The following is a 22,880-nucleotide window of genomic DNA, read 5'->3' as shown; positions in this document are numbered from 1 at the left end:
TTGTGTATTTGTTTAAATTAAAGATAATAACAAAGAAAGTGGTGTAAAACACCGACAATTGTCCAAAAATATTCACAGCGTAACTACGCACATCCAACCGATTGGTTTGGTTTTTTTTTCTTCTTTTTCTTTGAAGTAAAAAGCAGAGAGAAGACTGAGAGCGGCCAGGGTTCATATGAAAAATTGTAATTTTGCATAACGCATAAGACATAAGAAAATCGACCAATCCAGTTTTTCGTTTTCATCCCTACTTCTTGTTCTAAAAAGCTTTGATTGGTTGATTCTCTTTATGCGTTGTGCATTATGCAAAAGTCTGTGCTTCGGCCTTTAAATTCATGGCCATCTTCTCTGTGAAGAGAAAAAGATGAATTGTGTAAGTTTTAGCTCTAAAAAGAACAGACCTATGGTCAAAAGCGCTATCTGTGAAGAAGAGATGTAGCACGGACTCAACAAACAAAAAATCAAGTAAATAATCTTGTGCCAGAGGGAGATCCTGTCTGTGCAGTGCACAGCTATATTTTTCGGATCGAGATGGTAATCACGATCTATTTCGATTGATAAATTTTCCATAAGAAAGTCTAGCTTCTATTGAAAATTTGTATGACAAATTCGATTTTATTGTCAAATTTTGTACAAGAAAACTTGTTGTAAATGATTTCTCAATCTAGACATCCATCCAATTAATTTTCCGCAATGAGTGTATTTGCGCAAAGGTTAACTCTTATGCGGTGCACTTGCCGGATGATAAGGTTATATTATCAAAAAAACTATCCATGTGTAATCGACTCGTTTTCGAAGCGTAAGCTCAGCAATTTAATGTGGCCACGTACTTATCATGTGGCATTTACGAAGCTCAATTCGCATTGGAATCGAGAGTTTGCTGTACTCGCTACCGACAATCAGCACGTCGTCGATAATGAGACAAAGAACTTGTTAGTTGATTCACAAGAAAAGATGAGAGAGAACGATTATGCTCGCAAATTGTTTCTGAACTCAACCCATTACAAGAATACCGTAATGCAACAAAATACAACATACGCTCATATCACCAACGAGGAGGCACTGGAGATTCTGGAACAGAAGTGCAACTTAATAACACAAGATCAGATCTTGATGATTGTTAAGAAATTATCATATAATATTTTGTACAGCAAAGAAAGCATTGATCCAGCCAAATATGAAAATATCTTCAATATGCTGCTCTCAAATTATCAAAAGTTAAGTAATGATGATCTACTGACACTGATAAAGCATCTGGTGCCACTTAGAGAACTTTTACAGAAATTTAGATTCTATCAAACTCTTTGCGATTACCTGGATAAAGAATGTATACAGCGCTTCTCAAACTTACCTATCAATGAAACACTGTTACTCTGCGACACAATGTATCTGGCAATGTATACACCTTGGAAAAATCAGTACATATGGTATTCTATGAAGAAAATAGGTGCCAAACCACACAGACTAAGTCCTCACGAATTGGTGCAGGTTTTGTTCTTTTTGAATATATGTCGAAAACCACCCATAAATATGTATGAGTTTGAATATTGTTTAGAACAATATATGGATGATTTATCAATTAACGAATTAGGTGTAGCATCGTTAGGATTCTTCAAAACTGGCACACCATTCAGAAGCGGCGAGTTCTTACATCGTATAATTAAAAAAATTATTGCCGAAGTAGATGTTGTGGATAGTGTTAGTATAGGAGCTCTCTTAAAACAGATGAGGTAAAATATTATAGTCTGTCAAATAGTTTGTCTTTGTTAATATAAATCGATGCTAATTCAACGTTCTTGCTTTTTAGATTTAGTATGCAATTAACACAGATTCCTACACTTCAAGAGTTATTGAAAGTTCTAGCGCCACATACATCGCGGTTTACACTGATGTCCCTGATTCATATTGCACATGCGTGTGCAAAAGTTGCCTTATACGATAAGGAGATCATAGATAAAATAATCGAACGGTAAATTTCTTTTATCACACCTTTTCTTTTAAACTACTGAGATTCGATAATTAAAGCATACAATCAACATAATTTTAGATTCAATAGCGAGTTAAAAACCGCAAGATTAAAAGACATAGAGAGACTCATCTTTGTTTTCTCTTGTCTTAACATTGACCCAAATAACAGTATTTATAAAAACGTAATTGAAGAACTGAGGACTACGTGGGACACAAGTCGAGCAAGCGAGATATCAAAGTAAGCTCATAATGAGAAAATATTTTCAGCAAGGTTTATTAGTTAAACTACATGTCTTGTAAGTTTTTTTCTTAAGAAAAGACATTGCATTTCAGAGATATTTATGAGAATTTTTTGCGATAGGTTTCCATATGTAGCTTCACGTCTTCTTGGATTTTTGGCGGTACTGGGTATTTATCCTACGGATCTAATCAAGCATGTTATGTCACCTGAATATATTCATGCATCCAGCAAAGGAAACTATCACGTTCTCTCACGCGAATACTGTGTACTTGATTACGGCCTTAAGGTGGAAGTGCCCGAGTACGACGGTCCGTTTCTTAAACCTTCTTTACTCACATTTTTAGAGAGGGTATGCAAATTAATCGAAACTTTGCGCTAGATGTTATAAAGATTTGAGAAGATAATTTATACACCAGTAATGAAATTTTAATCGCGCGAACATTTTGCAGAAACATTTCCAGTATAGTTCCAAGTCTTCTACAGAAAAAAGTCGTTCGAATGTGCTTCTCACAAGTGTGTTGGAAACATGTAAGGTACACAATGTTTATTTAGTTGCAATATATGTAATTGTTTTACTTTATACGTACATATATATTCTTTTTATAAATGTTCTTCGCGCGTAACAGGAATTGTTCAATACAATGTCGAATATATCGGTCATTCGACCGTTGCCTCATTACTTGCTGCCGGACATTGTCTTCTGTCTGGACAAACAAAATCAGCTCGTACCAACGAGCGAATTTCTGTCGCAATTTGCTCCGAGCGATATTAAACGCGTAGACCAAGAGGAATGGAATGACGTCAGGTGGATCGCCCTTGTCATAGGTCATCCTCTTCTTCTGTTGAGACAAAGTAACTTACCGACTGGACCTTTAGCGGCGAAAATAAGACAGTTGTCCAAAATTGGATACACGCCACTTTTAGTAAGTTATTAATTAAATAGTACAGTATAATATTAATAATTATTAATTGAGTAGTGGTTCAAATAACAGAGAAAGAAAAAACAAATTTGACCATACAGTTTTATAATACTTACGATCAAAATGCAATTTCAGCCTTTATTATTAGATTATTATAACAAATTAACAAACATTTAAAACTATTTTACAGATAACGCACGATAATTGGGTCGAATGTAGATCGATAGAAGAGAAGTGTAATTACATTAAATACTTTGTATTTAAGAATGATGTATCAGAACAGTCTAGCAGATAATATCGTACGAATTTTGATAATGTATATCTCGACTTGTAACCATGATATAAGAAAGAACGAGAAAGAGAAAACCTTCTTAATTTTTTAAATTTATTTTTACGGCTTCAATCAATTCGGTCAATTTAGACCTGTTCTAAAAATTTATAAAACTTTTATATTAATTACAGATTTTATAATTGTTTTTAAGCTCACGCGCGTTATGGTTTGCTGTGTGTGCGCGCGCGCGTGTCTGTGTTTGTATATATATATANATATATAATACATACAAAAAACACTACAATATTTTGAACATTTATAAAATATCGTCTAATCAGTTGAACGATCAATTAAAAATAGATATTGATATATATTCTTTTAGATAAAATGTATATTATAAAACAACCATGTTTTTTATTAACAAAAATATTGTATAAAAATTTCTTATATATTATTGTCAAAGCATATATTTTGCATATTATTCTGTTATTTATATTTGGAATCATGAGGTATGGTTTACACATATGACAGTTTTTTTTCACTATTTCAATTGAACTAAACTTTTTGATGCTCTCTTGCAGAATAAATATCAGGTTTGCGTTGTATACACAATATAAGTACAAAAAAGAATCCGCAGGAATACGACTTATCATTCAAAAATACTCGTACATAAATTTCTTCGTATATTCCACTGTGACGAATAGAGTCGCGGTCGCTGGTATTGTTCTTATTAGAGTTGGCATCAGTCCGTTGTATAGCGCGCCGACTCCTTCTTGTCTCACAATATTTTTGAACACCAGTAAAGCAGGTGTTTTCAAATTTTGTACCTGTTTCGAGACAGAAAAGATATTTTGTTACAGGAAAAAAGAAGATACTACAAATCTTTCAATATTCTCGAGAGTTCACACATTAACGATGTAACTCTCGGTAATAAAAGGATGAAAATTCAAAATATAGGAAAGACACGGACTTGTATTCTACTTTTAACAACGTCCGCGGGAAATATCGCTAGCCAGAGCATCGCACCGCCAACCGCGCCGGCCACCATCGTCTTCTGCCAGCCGATATCGTCTCTGCTTTGATCCTTCGTTGCCAGCAATTCCCTCGTGGCTTCGTAACCGCCGAAGAAGAAGAAGTAGCCTGGCATTTCGCGAGCTATCGTCGACGAAAGACCTGCGAAGAGGCCTCGTATTCCCTGTTCCCTCAAAATTTGTCTCGTCAAATCCCATGGTCCTATGCGAGATTTCTGAAGAACAACGACGTTATCAAACTTTGCCATCCGAAATTAACAATGTGTGTTAAAAATTTTTTGATAATTAATCACCACGGATTTGACTGTTTTAGTTGTTTGAGTTTGTTCGACTTCTCTCATCGCCTGTAACTTGCATTTTATCAATTCGGTCGGGCATAATGTAAGCGAGGAAAAGAACGCGGCAAAAAAACCGGCACAGGCGTTACTGAAGGAACTTAACTCCTTCACATTCTGCACTCCTATGAGAAAAAGTTTGCACGTTAGCTCGGAGCAAGGTGTGATTTCCGTTCAATTTTCTTTATGTAACCAAGTCTTTTATTACGATTTACCTGATAAATGAGCGATTGCTTTTTGGCCTCCACCGTAAGCTGCGAACAGCACCGAATTCTCCGCAACGTTAGCGACTACTGCCGGGATCGTTCCGGCGTACAAACCCCTTGCTATACCGTCTGTTCTTAAAGTACGCAGAAAACAATTGACCATGCCTTTATACAAGGACGGAAACGTTTGCATCTTCACTTTCACGGTGTCCAGCGGCTGGCCCACGTATACGAGGGCTACACCGCCTGTTGGAAAAAAAATTAAAAAATAATAATACATAGCATAATTTATGCAAACATAAGTTATATCGGAGTTGTTCGCATATTTTTTTTTTTTTCAACTTTTTTAGTCCAATATACTGTTTTTTACACGTGTACAAAAATCGACGAGAATTTAATTTTCACGAGAGATCGGAGTGTCTCTCTTTCTCTCTCTGTTTCTCGCTCTGATTTTTTTGATTAAACATACTTGTGTGTATCAGTTGTTGCGTAAAAGAAGATAACACGTAGACTCATCGTAATTCCGAAATGTGTTATCTTCTTTAATCTACTTTAAAAAAAAAGATGAGTTTCTCCTACAAACAGTAAAATATATACCCCTTTGAGATATATAAACTTTCAATTCTTTATTTTTCCATATTTTTTTACATTTTTCGATTCTACATTCTAAATCGCTGTTTCAAAACAACCGCTATAAATTTTTACTATTTCTCTATTTTTTCGCAATTCGGTATGAACACGATAAATGACGATTCTTAAGTAGGATGCAAACCCACTAACTTGTCATGGCAATTTCCACTGCATGCTTGCTCTTGCATCAGCGTTTTGCCACGCATGTCCACTCTTTTCTATTCGCCCGATAGCACGTATATTCGTAAGTAAACAAAAAGATAGCATCACAGACTTGGCGTACAAATTGTATGTATATTGTACACTCGAGTCGCACATCGAGGAACCACAACACATTTAATTAACAACACAGAAATGATTTATACGTTTCTGCTGGAAACATTACCAAGTGAACCGGCCACGAAATCGATCACTCCAGCTTTGATATTTCCCGGCATAGCTATAGATTTCATATAGTTTTCCTTCGGCACGTGGTGCATGTCCGTTCCGATCGGCCCGGCGACACTTTCCGTTGTCATCACGAGGAGATTTTTCTTTGCTTTTTAGAAAAAAAAAGAGATTTTTTTCTTAACAATCACGCGTGCGTTTGCTCGATCAAATATCATATACCTATTATATATAAAAATTTTATCTATGAGAGCTATCGTATATGCAACGTGCTCGCTGCGCCGATTTGCGCCAACAAATGAGCGAAGACTGACGCGTCGCGCGCTTACAGGACCGTATATAAGGAGAGTGGAGCAATATAAGCTCGATATTACAGAAGACGAAGAAACTAGAGAAGCGAGAGAAGTGACTTTAATACATATACAGGGTGTCCCAGAATTGCCGTACAATCTCTCGTAGGCAGGTAGAAGGAGTAAAACTGAGTCGAAAAGTCCTGAATCATTTTTTTCTATTATTTATAATAAAGGAGTAATTATTGAGTAAATCAGACCAATCAGCGCAGACCTTTAGCCAGACGCTCACGTCAGTGAGCCGCGCGCCTGGTGTGTGTGAGCGCTCACTGACGTGTGCTTGGCTAAAGGTCTGCGCTGATTGGCCTGATTTACTCAATAATTACTCCTTTATTATAAATAATAGAAAAAAATGGTTTAGGACTTTTTGACTCAGTTTTACTCTTTCTACCTGCCTACGAGAGATTGTACGGCAATTCTGGGACACCCTGTATATGTTTATCGAGAAGTCCGTTTTTTTTTTTTTTTTTTACATTCCATACTCCTTCAGCACGCTGTCAAGTTGGCGCTTGCGCAAGCACATGCGTGAAGACCTACGATCTCCATTAAAGAGAACTGGCAACTCTAACCTCTCGGAGACATTTAACCTTATTTCACTTCGCGACAATTTGCGTTGTAACGTAAAACAGTAAAAATTGACATCAAACGTTTTTATTTGTGTAAAAAATAAAAAAAAACCCGAGTTACTTATATCGAAGCACCGTACGTATCAAAGCTTTAATGTATAATTCACATTTTTTGTTCTTTTGCTCGTGATATAAAACTAAAGAAAATTACGCACGACTGTGGTGCGTACATGTTGTGTAGGTACGTGCAAATGTATAAAAATGTGTAATATAAATATAGCAAAGAGTTTTTACAAAATTGTTTTTAATTGTATGCAATAAATGTTTCTGGATTATCTCGAAGACGTTCGTTCGGATCCAGCAGGTAACACGCGAAAAATTGTCCCTGAAAAGAAAAAAAAAAGGAAAATTCTCATTTCGGAGAGCGAAAAAACGCGCTGCATGCCCTGCTGTTCCGCGCGTAAATCACTAGGAGGGAATCACCTCCGCGATTCACTAGGCTCGTTACGCGAAACAATATCTAATTGTTATATCGAATGGTTTATAAGTCACATGCATTTTTGGTTAAATTGGCCAGGCCACGAGTAAATAAAAAAATCTCGAAGCGCTGCCGCGGAGATGAGGCACGGCGTCGCGATAATCGCGGCGACGCGAAAAGCGGATGAGATCGAGCGCGGCAGCACTCGCTCCTCTCGTTGACGAGGGACACGCATATGTCCGAGACACGACGTTGTGAATACGCGAGACGACATTGTGCGACATTTCAAAACATGAGTCCGTATCGCAACTGACACTCGGCTGTTGTTATATTACTTTTTCTGTTTCCTATCTGTTTCGTGCTTGAGGAATCGAGGAAGAAAGCGCGAGAGGCGCGTCGTCGGGGACGCGGGGCCGACGGCTCTCGTCGCCGTCGTCGTCGTCGTCGTCGTCGTTGTCATCGTCATCGTCATCTGTTGCCAACGAATTTTGCAAGGAGATACACGAACGCGTCGCGTTGCATCGCGTACGCACGCGGAGAAAATTACAAAAAAAAAAAAAAAGAAAAAAAATTTGTGACGAATCCGTATAGTGAGTCTCTCTTGGTCGTCGCGTCGCATTGTCTCGCGTTCTCGTGCTGCTGTGTCAAATATCCTATTCGGAGTTCTACACCTGCCATGATAGCTACTACAAACGCGTCTCTGCCGCGACACGAGAGGCACGTCGCTGCGCTACTCTAGTTTTTACGGAGTCGAAAGATGCGAGAGATCCTTTCTCGGGAGAGTGTGCTCGCGGTAAGTTGACAGAAGTTGACTCGCGTTAGTTCTGCGTCGAAGAAGGTGACGCCGGCGTCATCCTGCGACGACGAAAGTCCTCTACGTCGTCGCGCAAGCCTGCCTCGTCTCTTTTTTTTTTTTTTTTTTTTCTCGTCCCCCGCCATTAAGATACGTTCGCGTACGCGTTCCTGTCGTCGCCTACGGACGATCGCCCGGACGACGAAACGGCCGAGGGTCCGTCCTCTGCACACCTCCGCAGTCCTCCTTAGCGAAAGAGGACCGTTATGTCGACGCGCGCCTGTAGGCCGCCACAGTATTCCGGTCGATACGAAGGGATCGGACGACGTCCATCTCATCCGTGGCGCTGACTTCCGACAAGAGGCAGCTCTTGGCGACGCGACGTTCTCGATGTCCCGAAGCGACGCTGCTCGTCGCGACGTCGCGTCTCGCAGGACGATTCTCTGAGGGACGGCGTGCTCCTTGATCAACTCCGGTGAATAGTAGCACGCCGTGCGATGTCCCCTCTTTCTCTTCACTAGTGGCTCGCTTCGATGGGCTTGGTTCGTCCTCAAGTTCACGATCGAGTTTCAGGTTTGATGGTGATTTTTTGTTCAAGTATTACTTAATTTGAGAAATCTCTGTCGATACAATTTTCTTTAGTGCTGTCGAAAGAAGTTAAATGTGCGCCTAAGTGTCACGCGATTCTCTCGCTTGTGTTTCTGCTGTGATGTTTGACACTTTGTAACAGCGCTAAGGTTACATTTTAAAACAAATTTTAATATCGATTCCCCAGTGCGTGCAACCGTGGAATTTCTTTAAGAAGTGCAAATAAATATCTTTTCAATGTGATGAAAAAAATTCATCAAGTCTGCACTGTGTTCGGTATAAATGTGATAATTTTTTTTTTTTTTTTTTTTTGTTTCAATCATTGTACTTTGAAGTCTCTGATGTGGACTGTATAGAAGTGGATACGAGGTTGTGTCAATGGAATTGACTCGTTCAGTTGTTGAGGAAGTTGTTTGAAACAATACGATACACCATCAAACCTGATGATTCAATAAAATATATTCCTCACATAGATATGCTCTAAGAGTGCAATAATCTTTAACGTATTAAGAATGCAATAACAAATCTACTACAATAAATTCACTAACATTGCAAAACAAGTGATTTTTTTTCTATTTTTAGTGAAAGTCAGCATTGCAGAATGGTGGTGGATTACTGCTTGTCGATTCAAGCCTCGGCAACTGCAGTAAGAAAGCAGGAGCGAAGGTTAGGTGGTACAGTGGGTGCAAAGATGCAACCCAACAGTGGTGGAGGATGTGGAATGACACCTAAGGAGCTTTCTGACAATGACGACTTAGCCACATCTCTTGTGTTAGATCCTTATTTAGGATTTACCACACATAAAATGAATATTAGGTACTGGATGGAACAATTTATTTGGCGATAATATGTTGCTTGTGACTAAACTAATAGATTATTAAAATTCTTTTTTCTTTTTTTATATAACAGGTATAGACCATTAAAAGCAAATAAAGATGAACTCCGAAAAATTATCTGTGAATTTATACAAACTCAAAATTATGAAAAAACATATAAAAAATTAATGGGCGGAGATTGGGGTGCACGGCTTCCCCACACAAAATCTAAGCAACAACAAATCAATTTGGAAAACCATGTAAGTTAGAAATAGTGCACATTTAAATTGCTACTGCTGTTTTAAATTATTTTTTAAAATAAAAAAGAAAATTTATTTATAAAAAGAGATATTATAATTTGTTTTTTTTTTCTAGATCAAACGATATTTACGTGTTTTTGACAAAGATTCTGGATTTGCAATAGAACCATGCTACAGATATACCATGGAAGGACAACAGGGTGCAAAAATATGTGCAACCCGAAAATGGCTAAAACATGACAAAATTTCCTGTCTTGTCGGTTGCATTGCAGAGCTTAGCGATAAGGTTTAAAACTTTATAGAATATATATGCAAAATTTTGGATTTGACAACTTAGTTTTTAATTTAATTTTAATTATTTGATTAAAATTAAGTAAAATTTTTATTTACATTTTTTAATTAAATTTAAATTTGTTTTACTTTTGAATTTATTTATCGTTATTTAATATTACATATGTGCGTTTAGGAGGAAGCTGCCTTGCTACATCCTGGAAAAAACGATTTCTCTGTAATGTTTAGTTGTCGAAAGAACTGTGCCCAGTTATGGTTGGGTCCTGCTGCATATATAAATCATGACTGTAGAGCAAACTGCAAGGTGCGTTAACTAATATTGAATGCAATTGAAACAAATTGCTTAAATACAAAATTACGTTACTGATGCTTATGTACCGTTTGTATGCAGTTTGTGGCAACGGGAAGAGACACGGCGTGCGTCAAGGTATTACGCGACATCGAGGTGGGCGAAGAAATCACGTGTTTCTACGGAGAGGATTTCTTCGGTGATGGGAACTGTTACTGTGAATGCGAGACTTGCGAGAGGCGAGGAACCGGCGCGTTTGCGAGTCAGAAACCGGGAGAAGAACTGTCATCTGGTATCTTAGACGCAATATTTATTATGTAAATCATTAAAACATGTTGTCTACTACATTTTATTTTAGGTTATCGTCTGAGGGAAACAGATAATCGAATCAATCGAACTAAACACCGACAGCAGCCAGTGAGCAGGAACAAGCAGCAAGCCGATACCGCTCTGACCGAGCGAAACGCGGTTCTGGTTGGGAACGCGGCAGTCGCGCCACAGTCTCTCAGCATGAAAGAACTGCGACGTAAAGGTCTCACGAAGTACGACGCCGAATTACTAATTGCGCAAGGGTGCCGTTTCTCGGATATTAATCAGCAACAGCCAACGATTAACAATGGCGAGAACGTGCTGCAGGCCCGACCGCATTCTGCTGCGATCACCACTTCCGTTACGAGAAACTTACGGAAGAAACAGATGTGCAAATTTGACGGCAACACCGGCGAAAGCGGCACCATTAAAAATACTCAATCACTCAGATCGTCTAGGTAACTTATTTGATTCATTTGCGAACTCGATTTGCAAGTTCGATTTTAATTAAATGTTTTTTTATTCAACATTCGTACAGGCTCCACAAGAGAACAGAATCGAAGAAAGGAAAAATCGGTGTGAAGTCAGCATTGCCTTGTCCGAAGGATACGGAAGTAGCAGATATTGGTCATCGGAAGGAGGATTCCGACAGACTATCGGTACACGAGGAGAATCTGTTCTCGCGACTCCAGAAGCATCATTCGTCGAACACGTCGGAGATGCGCCACGATTTTTGCTTGGATGAATTACGACGGCAAATCTCGACCGAATCCTCGACCGAAAGCGATTGTCCGCTGCGATTGACAGAGATGGATGACGCCAGCGAGTTCAATGGCGCTGGTGAGCCGGCAGACGAAGAGGAACGAGAAATACCGGATATCACCGCGGAGATCGATTCTAAGGCAGTAGATAACGTTAATTCTTCCAGTTACAAAAAGAGACATTATAGTACAAACGTCTGTGATTCAATCCAATTAAGTTCCAAGTCTCAAATCCATGTACAACAACAACGCTTACATACTGCAGAATTGATTTCCGATGGTAATACATGTCGATCTAGAGATTATCGTGATTCTTCGTCACCCGTGCGAGATGTCGAGAACGATTCTTGCGCAGCGATTGAACGGGCGATTTGTGTCAAGAAACGATCCAAGTCGCACAACAAACGACTCTTATCGTTAGACGAACGAGACGATCGTAAGACACCGAACGAAGAATCGTCTTGTGATTTCGACGACGATTCATTGCTTGTAGCTGGAGATAAGAGAATTTTGCGACACGCAGATTTCCGGGAGAGCAACATCTCGCACGACGGAGCCCGTTCTCGTTTGGAAAACGAAAACTGCGACGTAAACCCCGCGAAAATTCTTGAATGCAGTGTACTGATACAGAAGTACACTATGGAAAAAGACGTGGAGAGCGAAAGCTGCGCGAGTCCAATCGTTCCCGCAATGGCGGCAAGCCGTTCGGAAAGTGCCGAGGTCTGTCGATTAAATTCCCAGGAAGTTGTAGAAACGAAAGTCAGTATTGAGGATGTTATAAAGTGTCGTAGTAGCAAAATTTCGAGCCAGGAAGAGGAGAACGTTGTTGAAAAAAGTGATGCGTACGTTGATGCGAAGATTGAAACCGACAAATATGAAGAATCGGCGTTACGCGCGACAGAAACAGACTCCGGAGTAGATATTATCGAAGAAAGTAGCACAACGGACTTTAATAACATACAGACTGTGAATTACGATAGCGATTTAACAGGTCATATGAGAGAACAGAGTCCTGTTCTCACATTGATGAGGAGAGCTAGATCGTCTCGTAAGTCGCAGAAAAAGCTATCGAGCGGCAAATCCAAGTCCAAGTTTAGGTTGTTGACAGGAAGTGTTCAAGACAAAATCGCAGAGACAAAGAATCATCGTAAATCGAACAAGAGCAAGAACAAATCGACCAGAAGCCAGAGGAGGGATCGACGGAGATCGACAACGACCGAGATCGGCGAGGCCGACGATGATTCGGGTATTCAGGGTGATATCTATGAATTTAGCGAAAAGGAGAGCATGTTGGAGGACGTTGGCATATTGTCTATACGTGGCAAGCATGAATCACGCCACGTATCGCCTATACAGGATATACAGTGTAACGACGAGTACAATAAAACTGAGCCACCGGTGTTGGTTCCAGAAGAGCCGTGGCCTCCGTCCGATGCGGCGGCTCAAAGCAAACATATCGCGGATTCCAATAGCAGTGCCCAATGGGAAGAAAACTGTGATGTTGAAAAGAGTTTGCAAAGGTAAAAATTGTAATGATTACAACAGAGTTCCCCTTGACTTAAGTCGTCGGAACTAATATCTCACCACTTAAGTTTCCCCTCTCGAGTCGTGCTTGACATGCGTATGTAGGATTTGTTCTGCGCATGATCAGCGCGAATGTACAATAGTGGGGTCACAGCACGAAAGGAGAACCTAACTGGTGAGAGTCGATGGCCTTAACTCAAGAGAGTCAAGAGGGCTTAAGTCACGGAGAACTCTATTGTACATGTGTTATTTCAAATAAATTTAAAATGTAAATTCATCATTTTTTTTTTTTTTTTCAAGAATGTAAGTAAAAAACAAAAGAACTCATTTTCTTTCAGATTAACAGCCTATGAAAGCAGCAGTAGCACACGTAAATCAAATGTGACTTCATCCGAGTGCCAATGGCAGATGAACAATTCAAGCAACTGTCGAGTTTGTCCCGTTACACCAGAAAAGACCGGATCGCTGAAGCTGACCTTGCGCATGAAGCGATCGCTGGTGATGGAAGACGTTACCGAGTCTGGCACTAGCGAGGACAGCATTGAACCGGAGTACGAGGTGTTGCGTGTCGAAGGATTGGATTGTAAACGACGGAAGAAGCACAAGAGCAAAGATCGCGAGAGACGGCACAAGAAATCGCGCGAGCTTACTTTCGAACCGCCACCACCGCCACCACCACCCATGAAGAGATTACGCTTGATTTTGGGCAACGAGACACGCACTATCGATCTACCGCACTCTTAACAGCTATAATTCCTCCTTCTCTCGTTCTCCTTAGCCACATCCGCGTCATTACGTAATATCAATTTCATTGCGACAGACTATATCTTTCTTGAATATACAATAATAAAAAGAACAAAAATAAGGAAAGATCACTTAAGAAATTTTAGGCCTCCTCGTCCTACGGCACGTGAAAGCAATTTCGTGTCAAGGTTTTGAGATACTTTTCGCGATTAAACCTCAGTTAGAAGCACGATAGTGACCGCTTATATCATATTGATTCTAGAGAGCTCACTACGGACTTGTTTATTTTTCAATAGAGGCAGATCTTTGACTGCACGACAAGGAGAAAGCGTCAGCGACTTTAGACAAAAGAGACGCGAGGAAGGAATAAATTGCCTCGGGCAGCTCGTAAACTAAACAACGCTTGAGCTCCTCGACGAAATATGAAAGGAATGACTCATTGCGGTATAAGTGGCCATTACTGTAACACTAGCATTTTTTCTCTTTCTCTCTTAATCTGTCTTTTTATCCCTTTCGCTCTTGTATAGTTCCTGTTATTTAAATCGTCTAGTAATCAGAGTAATGTATATCTTATTCTATAACAACGAATCTCTAAGGGCCTATTTAAGAAATGTAAACGGAAGATGTGTGAGAAAAAAATTTTTTAATCGCACACATATTTTTCTCGCATAGAGTTAAATATTGCGTGCGTAAATTTAATCAGGAAATAATATGTGAACTCAGATATCGTAAAGTTCTACGAAGATTATTTGTGACCGCCCAAGTATATATACTTAAAAAACCACAATTCTAATTCACAATTTACAATTAGTCAGAAATTAAACATTCGAGCAAGATACAAACATGTTATTTTTTGAAGTTTGCTATCTCGGACAAAAAAGGAGAAGATTGATAATACAATATCGTGTTAAACTCTTCAAATAGCCTTTCTCCTTTTTCTTTCTGCATACTTTTTTTTTTAAGAAGATTAATCTAACTTCCTGGCAAAACTATATTTGACAAATTAATTTAGTAGTTTGTGTTTTTTTTTTTTTTTTTTTTTATAAATTTCACATTCGAATCTTTTCGAATGTTCATTATTATACTTGCTGCGTTCCGTCTGTAAGATACATTAAAACGGAGAAGGACGAAGGAGGAAGATCCTAATCCTTATACATATATATATATATATATATATATTATGTATAATAATTATCTAATTAAATAATCGAATTGAAATTATTAGCATTATATTGTAATCGTTATTCTCGAATGAAAGGTCAGAAATATCGTGAACAGAACTTCTTGTAAATATTGCTTATATATAATGACATTATATACATATATATGTATATATATATATATATATATATGTATATAAATAAATAAGTTTTATTATATTTTGAACTTCAGTATACATTATGGTATATAGTATATATATATATAAATATATATATGTATATACACACACACACATAAAATATATATACATATATATATATGTATACATATATATTTATATACACACAGTGTATATTACGATATATTATATATATATATACACACATACACACACATACACACGTCTTTCTGAGTGCGAGTCGACACGTCGCAGGCAAGTGCCGCATTACACATACCATTGTATACGAAACACACTATTCACAATAATTGTAGTAATGAAGTATTATAAGAGAGAGGATTTCACTTGACAATATCTTCTCTAATAGGAAAATCTGTCAAAAACAAACATTGTCGTCAAAGAGGCAACAATTTGCTGTCAATCTGTCGACATTGCTTTTGTTGAATTTATGTAATATTATAAACATCGTTAAAATCCACACGTTCACATTGCAGACGATGCCCTACGGGGATGAAATATTTATGTGTGCACACAGGGCGCTGCGTTTTTTTTTTTTTTTTTTGCTTTTGTTTACCGATAAAAATAATACGCGGGGAGGACGTATGTAGTACAGCATACAAACTTTGCAAAAATTTTTCGATATCAAACTAGAACACACCTGTGTTCTATATTGGATAAACCATTGGATATCTCTCTAACTCAATATAAATTTTGTGCTTCTATTATATTGAAAAAAGAAGTAATATATCGAGTTTTTTTTTTAATTTTAAAAAAGTGAAATTAATTTTCAACGCTTAATTTAGGCAAGACTGATTTCTAATTAAGTTGTTACGCAGACGTTTTATATAAAACGGTACAACTATATACAATTGCGATCAATTTGTCGGAGTCATATTACGACATTCATCATTAAAATATTTCTCTTTGTAAAAATGTACGATGTGATACAAGTAAGAAAAGAACTTTAGACAAAGGTAAAAGTTATGCGACACGGGCGCGACGTTCGCATTCATTTTCGCGCTAGAATTTAGTTAAAATTCTGACTTTATTTAACAAATAAATTGTTACTCTCTTCTATGTCCAACGCTAATTTGTTTCTTAATACTCTAATTTTAACAAATTCATTAGATTCTCTTGTAAGAGCTTAAGAAGAAACACATTTTATATTGAACTACATATAGCGATAAATCAATTATCACTATATCGCAAACGTAAGAATGTCTAAGTTATACAGTTTGCTAGTTTTCTTGTCTGTTCTTGTTTGTGAGGTTTTCTTGTGAGGCAACAAAAGATTTTTAAAGTGCAATATATTAGAAGGGCACTGAGAAAATTAGGAAAAAAAAAATTATCCGTATGTTAATTATTTATTAAATGTACACACGATATAACAAGTTAGTCGTACAAAAAGACAAAAAAATTAGATATTTTAATTATCAAACACTTAAGAGTTTAAATTAATTAATCTAAATTTTGAAACAAGTATTTTCTTTGCTAATTTAAACTCTTGAAAAAACATATTGTATATTTGTAAAAAAAAATTGTAAATGTGTTATTTCTTTTTTTCAGATATTAGATCGAAGAAAGGAATAAATTCTATAGGAAACTAAATATAATATAAATAATTAAAAGATATAAAAACATAATTTTCAACGGAAATGTTTAGAATCGACTGCACCGATATCTTTTACGTAATTAATAATTTAATTTATTAATGATCGCGCGTGCTCATATCTCTTTTCTCTTTCCGAAACTTGACATTTTAGTACTATATATAGAAAGAAATTTATAGCTAAAGACTATGGAATATGAACAGTATTACTCTCTCTCACTTAACGACACTTGATAATACTTACAATTAATGATGCATCACGAGATATTGGTGCATTCGACTAATTAATAGTTGATTATAATTTGTAATCAAATCGGTTTGTTCGATAACGAATAGAGAGAAACATATATATATATATACATATATATGTACACGCGTCATTAACCTTTTGATTTTCGATAAGATTTCTAAAAAAAACACTACACTACATAATGCACAGAGGTTAATCACTGGCAAAATAAAATACTATGTTTTTAAGATATCACAATTCGAAAATGAAAAGGTTAAGAGGTGTGGTGTAATGTAAATACAATTTATATATATATTAATACGTATAACTATATATATATATACATATGTGTGTGTATATATATACATATATATATATACATATATATACATATATATATATTTAATAAGCGCAATGTATATTTTTTCGATCCGATGACATGAGCATCGTTCGCCGGCGCGGCTTCACCATATTAATCGCATTAACGTAATGACTCTTCTTCGTCTACGTTGCGTGATCGTAGCGGCCCATTTCGAGATAGTGTTTCCTTGCAAAGGTGCGAAGAACAAAAGACGACCGTTTTTTCCCTTTGTGGTTTTTTTTTCGTTACTTGCGATTTCTGCATGTTAACTCGAGGCAATTGCGTAACGAGTCGCTACGTGTCTCAGATACGTAAGACGGGAAATTTAATATCCGAAGCGCGGGACGACGTTAACAGTTTTTTTCTTCTTTTCTTTTTTTTTTTTTTTTTTTTGCCTGTCGCGCCAATATACTTTTCTCTTTGTTATCGGCAGAATTTTTGTCCTCACTGCCATTAGGAGAATGATGTTACATTTCGATTAAATCGTTCGTGAAAGTGTGTGTTTACACGGATGAAAGAGGGTGCGTCTCGCAAACTCTCTTCCGCGCGCGAAACGATCAATTGTTATATAGATGAATTTTCGTGTACGACGTTGCGACGAAGAGGACGATACTTGTGTCTGTTCTCTGACATAGCCGCCCGGCGGGAAGAGAAAAGAGAAAAAAAGAAAATAGATATCGAAACGTTTCTCTTCTCTCGCGAACGAGACTCTCACGGTCGCGCGCGGCGTACATTGTAATTGTATATTATACTTTCTTTGTTGAACGAAAGGTTATATAGAAATGTACATTGTCATTATTATTTTCTACGAATTAAGGAATCATAATAAATGAGTCGCATAAACGTCTCCGTGCCCGTCCTGTTCTTTTGGCTCCTGGATTTTCTTCGATTTTTCATCGGCCAAACAGAGCGATAAGAATAGAATTTTAATTAGAAAAAAAATCGCGCCGGTAGACGTTTCTATGCGTGCGCAAAAATTTTATACTCATTGTTATAAAACCACACTTTTCACATCTTGTAGTAAAATTCATCGTATTAAAACAAACTTGGTTTTTTTACATACATATATATATGTTTTTTTATACATCTCCATATATAATAAAAACAAAAAAATGTGTAGAGAACTCTTGCAAAATACTTTTTATATGGTTTTACTTGTGCGTGTAGTTTTTGTTCGTTCTACTTTTTGGCGTGTGACTGATATTCGTTTTTAGAGCGGATCAATTAAATGTGTTTTAAATAACATTTGTATAGTCGTTTTTAGCAACTATACAAATACAACTGTACCTCGGTCTCGAAATTAGATTCGACCGATCGAGTCATCGATAAGTTTAACGATACTTACACACACGCTGTTTACTTTATTTTATCGCTCTCATTTTATCGTTTTATTATTGGACGGTTAGAAGAGTAATAAATAATGTTTACTCAAGGGAACGCGCTGAAACACAATGTACCGTCATCTACTAAAATACACTCTCGCACAGTTTTCCGGAAAGCTGATACAGTTCGACCAACTTCTCTGCCTCCATTATATTGCACAGCCGCGCGCATCACGAAGAACCGACAGGACGTTCACTGGAATTGACTGCTCATCAGATAGAAAATATCCCCCGGTGTATGCATTCTTCGTGCGCATCTTCTTGTACATGTGCCACAGAGCGGAATTTCAACGCGTTGGCTTACGACTCAATCTCTTCGCGAATCGTTAACTGGAATATGTTACACGCATCGCCCTCGTGAATAACGGTTGTGTGTGTAACATCGCAAGAACGCCGAGAATGTTTTCCGAGAAAAACGTCAATCCGAACGCATGATGCATAAAACGCCTGGCATTTGTATAATTCTGTATAATTATCTAATTTCGTTCGGGTTGTCTGCATAAGTAACAACCGCCAAAGAAAGAGAGAGAGAGAGAGAGAAAAAGGAGAAAGAAACTCGCTTGTGTCTATTTAAGTTCTCTCTATTTAAGTTCTTCAAGCCAAAGCGCCTTATCTTTGTTATCCGAGTTTATCCACTTTAAAGTTCCTCGATGGGATCAAAAAAAGAACGTCGCTATTTTGTGAAAAACAATATTGCGATGCAAATTTATGTCGCAAACAAAAGAGAACGTTTCAATTTTTTGCCACAATTTTTTGTTTGGGAATAAAAATTACTTTCCTCTCTCTCTCTCTCTCTCTCCCCTCCCCTTCTTTCTCTTCTCATTTATATCACACAAAATTACTGACTAAACTTCTTAACTAACTCTAACTGAGCAGAACCTTTAAGATGTTCAGCCGAGTCCATGAGAGAATGAGGCGCAATGAGAGGTTGTTTGCTCAATAACGCGAGAAATGGAAAAGTCAAAAGGAGAAACTCGGTGCGCGAAAAAAAAAGGTTCCGCGCTACGGGATGAGCAGCGACGCTTCATCGTCGGATAATATTAAATCGCCGGCATGTATACGTTTATTATTGCGTGACGCGCTCGATTGCAAATGCCGCTGCGTTGACACATATCTTCGCAGTGTGAGCCGAGTGTGACCTACATGATTCCATTATACGACACGAGTATACGCGGTTGTAGACAGACGACGACGCGCGCAAGAGGCTCGTTTTCTCTCCGGAATGGCGTTATTCAAGTAAACGCGGAACATTATCCATCAGAGAGACTATATTGTGTATATATTCAGAAATTCAGGAGGTAGACCGCCGGGTTGCGGTAACTGTCCGATAACGGAGCGTTCCTAGCAGGAACGATTTACAAATTCTCCGCAGAATTAACCGAGAAATAACTGCGCGTCAGAGTTGCTATAGCGAAGTATTGAAAAATTTATTGTGTGAAGAAGAAAGATTCTCTTTGCGCTTTGTAGATGTTTGAGAAAAGACATCTCTTAGAGAAATAAAATTAACCGATAATGAATCATTATATCGCTGTCTTTCTCAAGAATATTTAGTAAAAAGAAAGTATATATTAATATTGTTTTATACATTTTACATAGGTATTGAAAAGTCATTGAAAGTGATATATCGAGTTGTTCGCGTTTATCTTAATTAACTCGTTAATTAACTTCAGAAATATTTCTTTACATTGCGGCACTTTATATGGTTTTTTTTTTTATATTTTCTCTAAATTAATAATTTTAATTATAATACTAATGAATTATAATATTCATAAATATATTCATATACATGTCATTTGTTATTTTTTTACATGTTTTTAATTAAAAATTAAATTTTGCTTTTCAACATTAAACACTTTGCTTGTTTCTCATTTGATATTAATTAAATGCGATAGTAAATATAATATTTCTTTTACCCTAGTAATAATTCTCATATTTTTCTGCGTGAGACCGTCGCACTGTCAGCCTTTACGTAATATTCCTGTCTCGACGGCTTTACATAATATCGAAGAAAAGACTGCGAGACGACAGAATCGAGAAATTGCGCGACCCGTAAGGTGATGTTCCTTACAACATAATTTCGTGATCGATCGTACATCCTATAAAAATACTCATCCCTTCGTACACACGGTGATGTGCACGATAATAACGGCGGTATTAACACAACATGTTACGCGCCACGTTTCATCACGTTTTATTCTAATTTCCCTGAGGCGCAGTATGCGTAATCTTCCATAAGCAATTATTCTCTAATAAAACTTTTATGTAAACTTATTATATTAAAAGTTTACATCAATTGGATTGTATCGGGGATGTATTACAATATTAATAATTACCGCCACGTATATACGTATCGATTTTGTGTAATTACAATAATTAAACTAAAGCACTTTGTTTGAAATAGTTTTTATCTATACTTGGCAAATAAATTCTGTTATCGCGTGCAACGTCAAATGGAATCGCGCGCTTAGCATTTGGAGTTCAGATATCGAAACGAGCCAAATCGAGCAAAAACCATCAAATCCCAGGTCAGATTTTGTTCGCTTTTACGCAAGAAAATATGCGAAAAGAAAACTGCGATAATCGCATCCTTTTCTCGCGAAAGATAATGCGCGCGCGACAAAAAGAACTCTAACCCGTCACTGCTAAATCATTCGCTTCGCGCGATCCTCGGAGCACGGTAAACTTGACGGTGGCCTCGCATTCGCGGAACTGGGTCGACTGAAATGGGTCGAAAATAAATTTTTCCGCCAAGAAAGTGTTTTCCTTACACAGCAGTGTGTCCATCGACTCGCGACTATATATATGTTCGCGTTTCACCGATTTTTTGTCTTCTATTTTCATCCGCCTTCGCGTGAACGAGTTCGAGAAAAAAAACAAACTTCAGATTGTCTGATAACGTGATGTGTGGACTTGAGTTTCAATTTTAATGCGTGTATGTCGAAAAACAAACGACAGAAGATCTGAATTTTGACGAATAAAATGTTTAAATAGATTTCCCCGAATTGGCTGTAAAACATTTTTAAATCAAGCACGATTACTCACCGCGCCCGTGTCTGATCATAGTCGCGCGCTACTACCTCTGGCGCATTTTTGCTACTTGTCTGATTCTGCACTGGCAACTACTACTTTAGAAGAAACATAAGAAAGAAACAATACGATGGTAAAAACTTTACACATTACAATTAAAGTAAAGATTTGTTTTTTTTTTGAGAAGAATATTTTTTTTTTATATACAAGTGTACGTCGCGTTAAATTGTAATTTAAATTATTATTATTATGATTTTGTAAACGCGCTTGGCAAATAAAAACCTGAAGAGTGGGTTGTTTTTTGATTTTGGGAGATTGATAAGACGCTCACCACCAACGCGCGCACCACCACCATCGTCATATCCCCACGGGTTGTCTCTCGCGGCGTCGTCGTCTCGCTTGGCGACGGGAGCGGGGGTGATGCGTCGCGACGCTAGGCGTCGCTGACGTCGAGCCGGCGGCATATCGTTCGAGTGTGTGGTGGTGGCCGTTGTGCGCCTCTCCGTCGTCGGCGTCGTCGTCTCATCCGTCGAGCCTTGCGCGTCGCGCAACTCGTCGGAATACAACCACGGGTTCTCTCCTTCTGTCTGCGCTCGCTAGACGCGTACGAATCCCCCGTGTGTTCACACGTCGAAGGTCGTTCTCACCCGGGTTCTCGGCATTCACACTCCTCTGACACGCGCTTACCAAAAAAGGGATAACCCCGACGTGTAATACGCGGGGCGAGACCCCCAAGACGCGGTGGAATGCGCGCATATATATAGGAAAAGGGAGCACTGGCCGGTGCGGGCGCCTGAGTGAGACAGAGAGCGGTGCAGTGACATCGGAGTTGTTTGCCGTTGAGCCGCGAAGGGAGGCGAGGTCGAGGAGGGCAGCGCGCGCGAGAGGGCAGAAGGGCAAGAAGCTCGCGAAACGAATATCGCGAGGAGAACGACGAAAACTCGGGAGAACGGACGAGAGAGAAACCTTTATTGTTCATCACGTCGTCGCGAGAAGCAAAGAGAGAATCAAAGTAAAACGAAAAAAAAAAAACAAGATTAATTCACAGACAAAAGAGACGCCGCCTTTTCAGGCGTCTACATCATCGTCGGTCGCCGTCGTCATCGTCCTCGCCTGAGTCAAGTAACGACACTTCTTTCTCGACGTACGTTTAAGTGCCGGGAATTTTCTCGCCAA

At 38.1% G+C, this 22,880-nt stretch overlaps 3 protein-coding genes across 12 annotated transcripts; 2 read left to right on the top strand and 1 right to left on the bottom strand.

Annotated features, from left to right (window-relative positions):
• The first annotated feature begins 379 nt into the window (after positions 1 to 379).
• On the top strand, positions 380 to 3,647 carry LOC109853317. 2 transcript variants are annotated; one of them, XM_020425298.1, is made up of 7 exons: positions 382 to 1,730; positions 1,808 to 1,969; positions 2,048 to 2,206; positions 2,330 to 2,558; positions 2,659 to 2,742; positions 2,836 to 3,132; positions 3,320 to 3,647. In XM_020425298.1, the coding sequence occupies exons 1-7, from the start codon at positions 694 to 696 to the stop codon at positions 3,422 to 3,424; spliced, it is 2,073 nt and encodes a 690-aa protein (XP_020280887.1). In that variant the 5' UTR covers positions 382 to 693; the 3' UTR covers positions 3,425 to 3,647. The 2 variants fall into 2 exon arrangements, with proteins under 2 accessions (XP_020280888.1, XP_020280887.1); XM_020425299.1 differs by lacking the exon at positions 3,320 to 3,647 and having other exon boundaries at positions 380 to 1,730; positions 2,659 to 2,737; positions 2,836 to 2,922.
• A 207-nt stretch (positions 3,648 to 3,854) lies between these two features.
• LOC109853316 (mitochondrial ornithine transporter 1) lies at positions 3,855 to 7,017 on the bottom strand. Of its 3 annotated transcripts, none has more exons than XM_020425295.1 (6): positions 6,909 to 7,017; positions 5,988 to 6,140; positions 4,982 to 5,218; positions 4,725 to 4,891; positions 4,371 to 4,646; positions 3,855 to 4,227 (listed from the first exon to the last, which is right to left on the bottom strand). In XM_020425295.1, exons 1-6 carry the CDS (start codon positions 6,919 to 6,921, stop codon positions 4,054 to 4,056), a joined length of 1,020 nt encoding a protein of 339 aa, XP_020280884.1. In that variant the 5' UTR covers positions 6,922 to 7,017; the 3' UTR covers positions 3,855 to 4,053. The 3 variants fall into 3 exon arrangements, with proteins under 3 accessions (XP_020280884.1, XP_020280885.1, XP_020280886.1); XM_020425296.1 differs by lacking the exon at positions 6,909 to 7,017 and adding an exon at positions 6,212 to 6,412; XM_020425297.1 differs by lacking the exon at positions 6,909 to 7,017 and having other exon boundaries at positions 5,753 to 6,080.
• Positions 6,956 to 15,049, top strand: LOC109853314 (histone-lysine N-methyltransferase KMT5B). 7 transcript variants are annotated; one of them, XM_020425292.1, is made up of 9 exons: positions 6,956 to 7,041; positions 9,347 to 9,580; positions 9,674 to 9,839; positions 9,955 to 10,125; positions 10,306 to 10,434; positions 10,522 to 10,711; positions 10,778 to 11,186; positions 11,267 to 13,009; positions 13,352 to 15,049. In XM_020425292.1, the coding sequence occupies exons 2-9, from the start codon at positions 9,366 to 9,368 to the stop codon at positions 13,755 to 13,757; spliced, it is 3,429 nt and encodes a 1,142-aa protein (XP_020280881.1). In that variant the 5' UTR covers positions 6,956 to 7,041; positions 9,347 to 9,365; the 3' UTR covers positions 13,758 to 15,049. The 7 variants fall into 7 exon arrangements, with proteins under 7 accessions (XP_020280881.1, XP_020280875.1, XP_020280876.1 ...); XM_020425286.1 differs by lacking the exon at positions 6,956 to 7,041 and adding an exon at positions 7,057 to 7,146; XM_020425287.1 differs by lacking the exon at positions 6,956 to 7,041 and adding an exon at positions 7,809 to 8,176.
• The last annotated feature ends 7,831 nt before the right edge of the window (positions 15,050 to 22,880 follow it).

Source organism: Pseudomyrmex gracilis, unplaced genomic scaffold, assembly GCF_002006095.1.
Source record: "Pseudomyrmex gracilis isolate BER0280 unplaced genomic scaffold, ASM200609v1 scaffold_46, whole genome shotgun sequence".
NCBI classification, from domain to species: domain Eukaryota; kingdom Metazoa; phylum Arthropoda; class Insecta; order Hymenoptera; family Formicidae; genus Pseudomyrmex; species Pseudomyrmex gracilis.
This window is presented reverse-complemented; position numbering and strand designations above follow the sequence as displayed.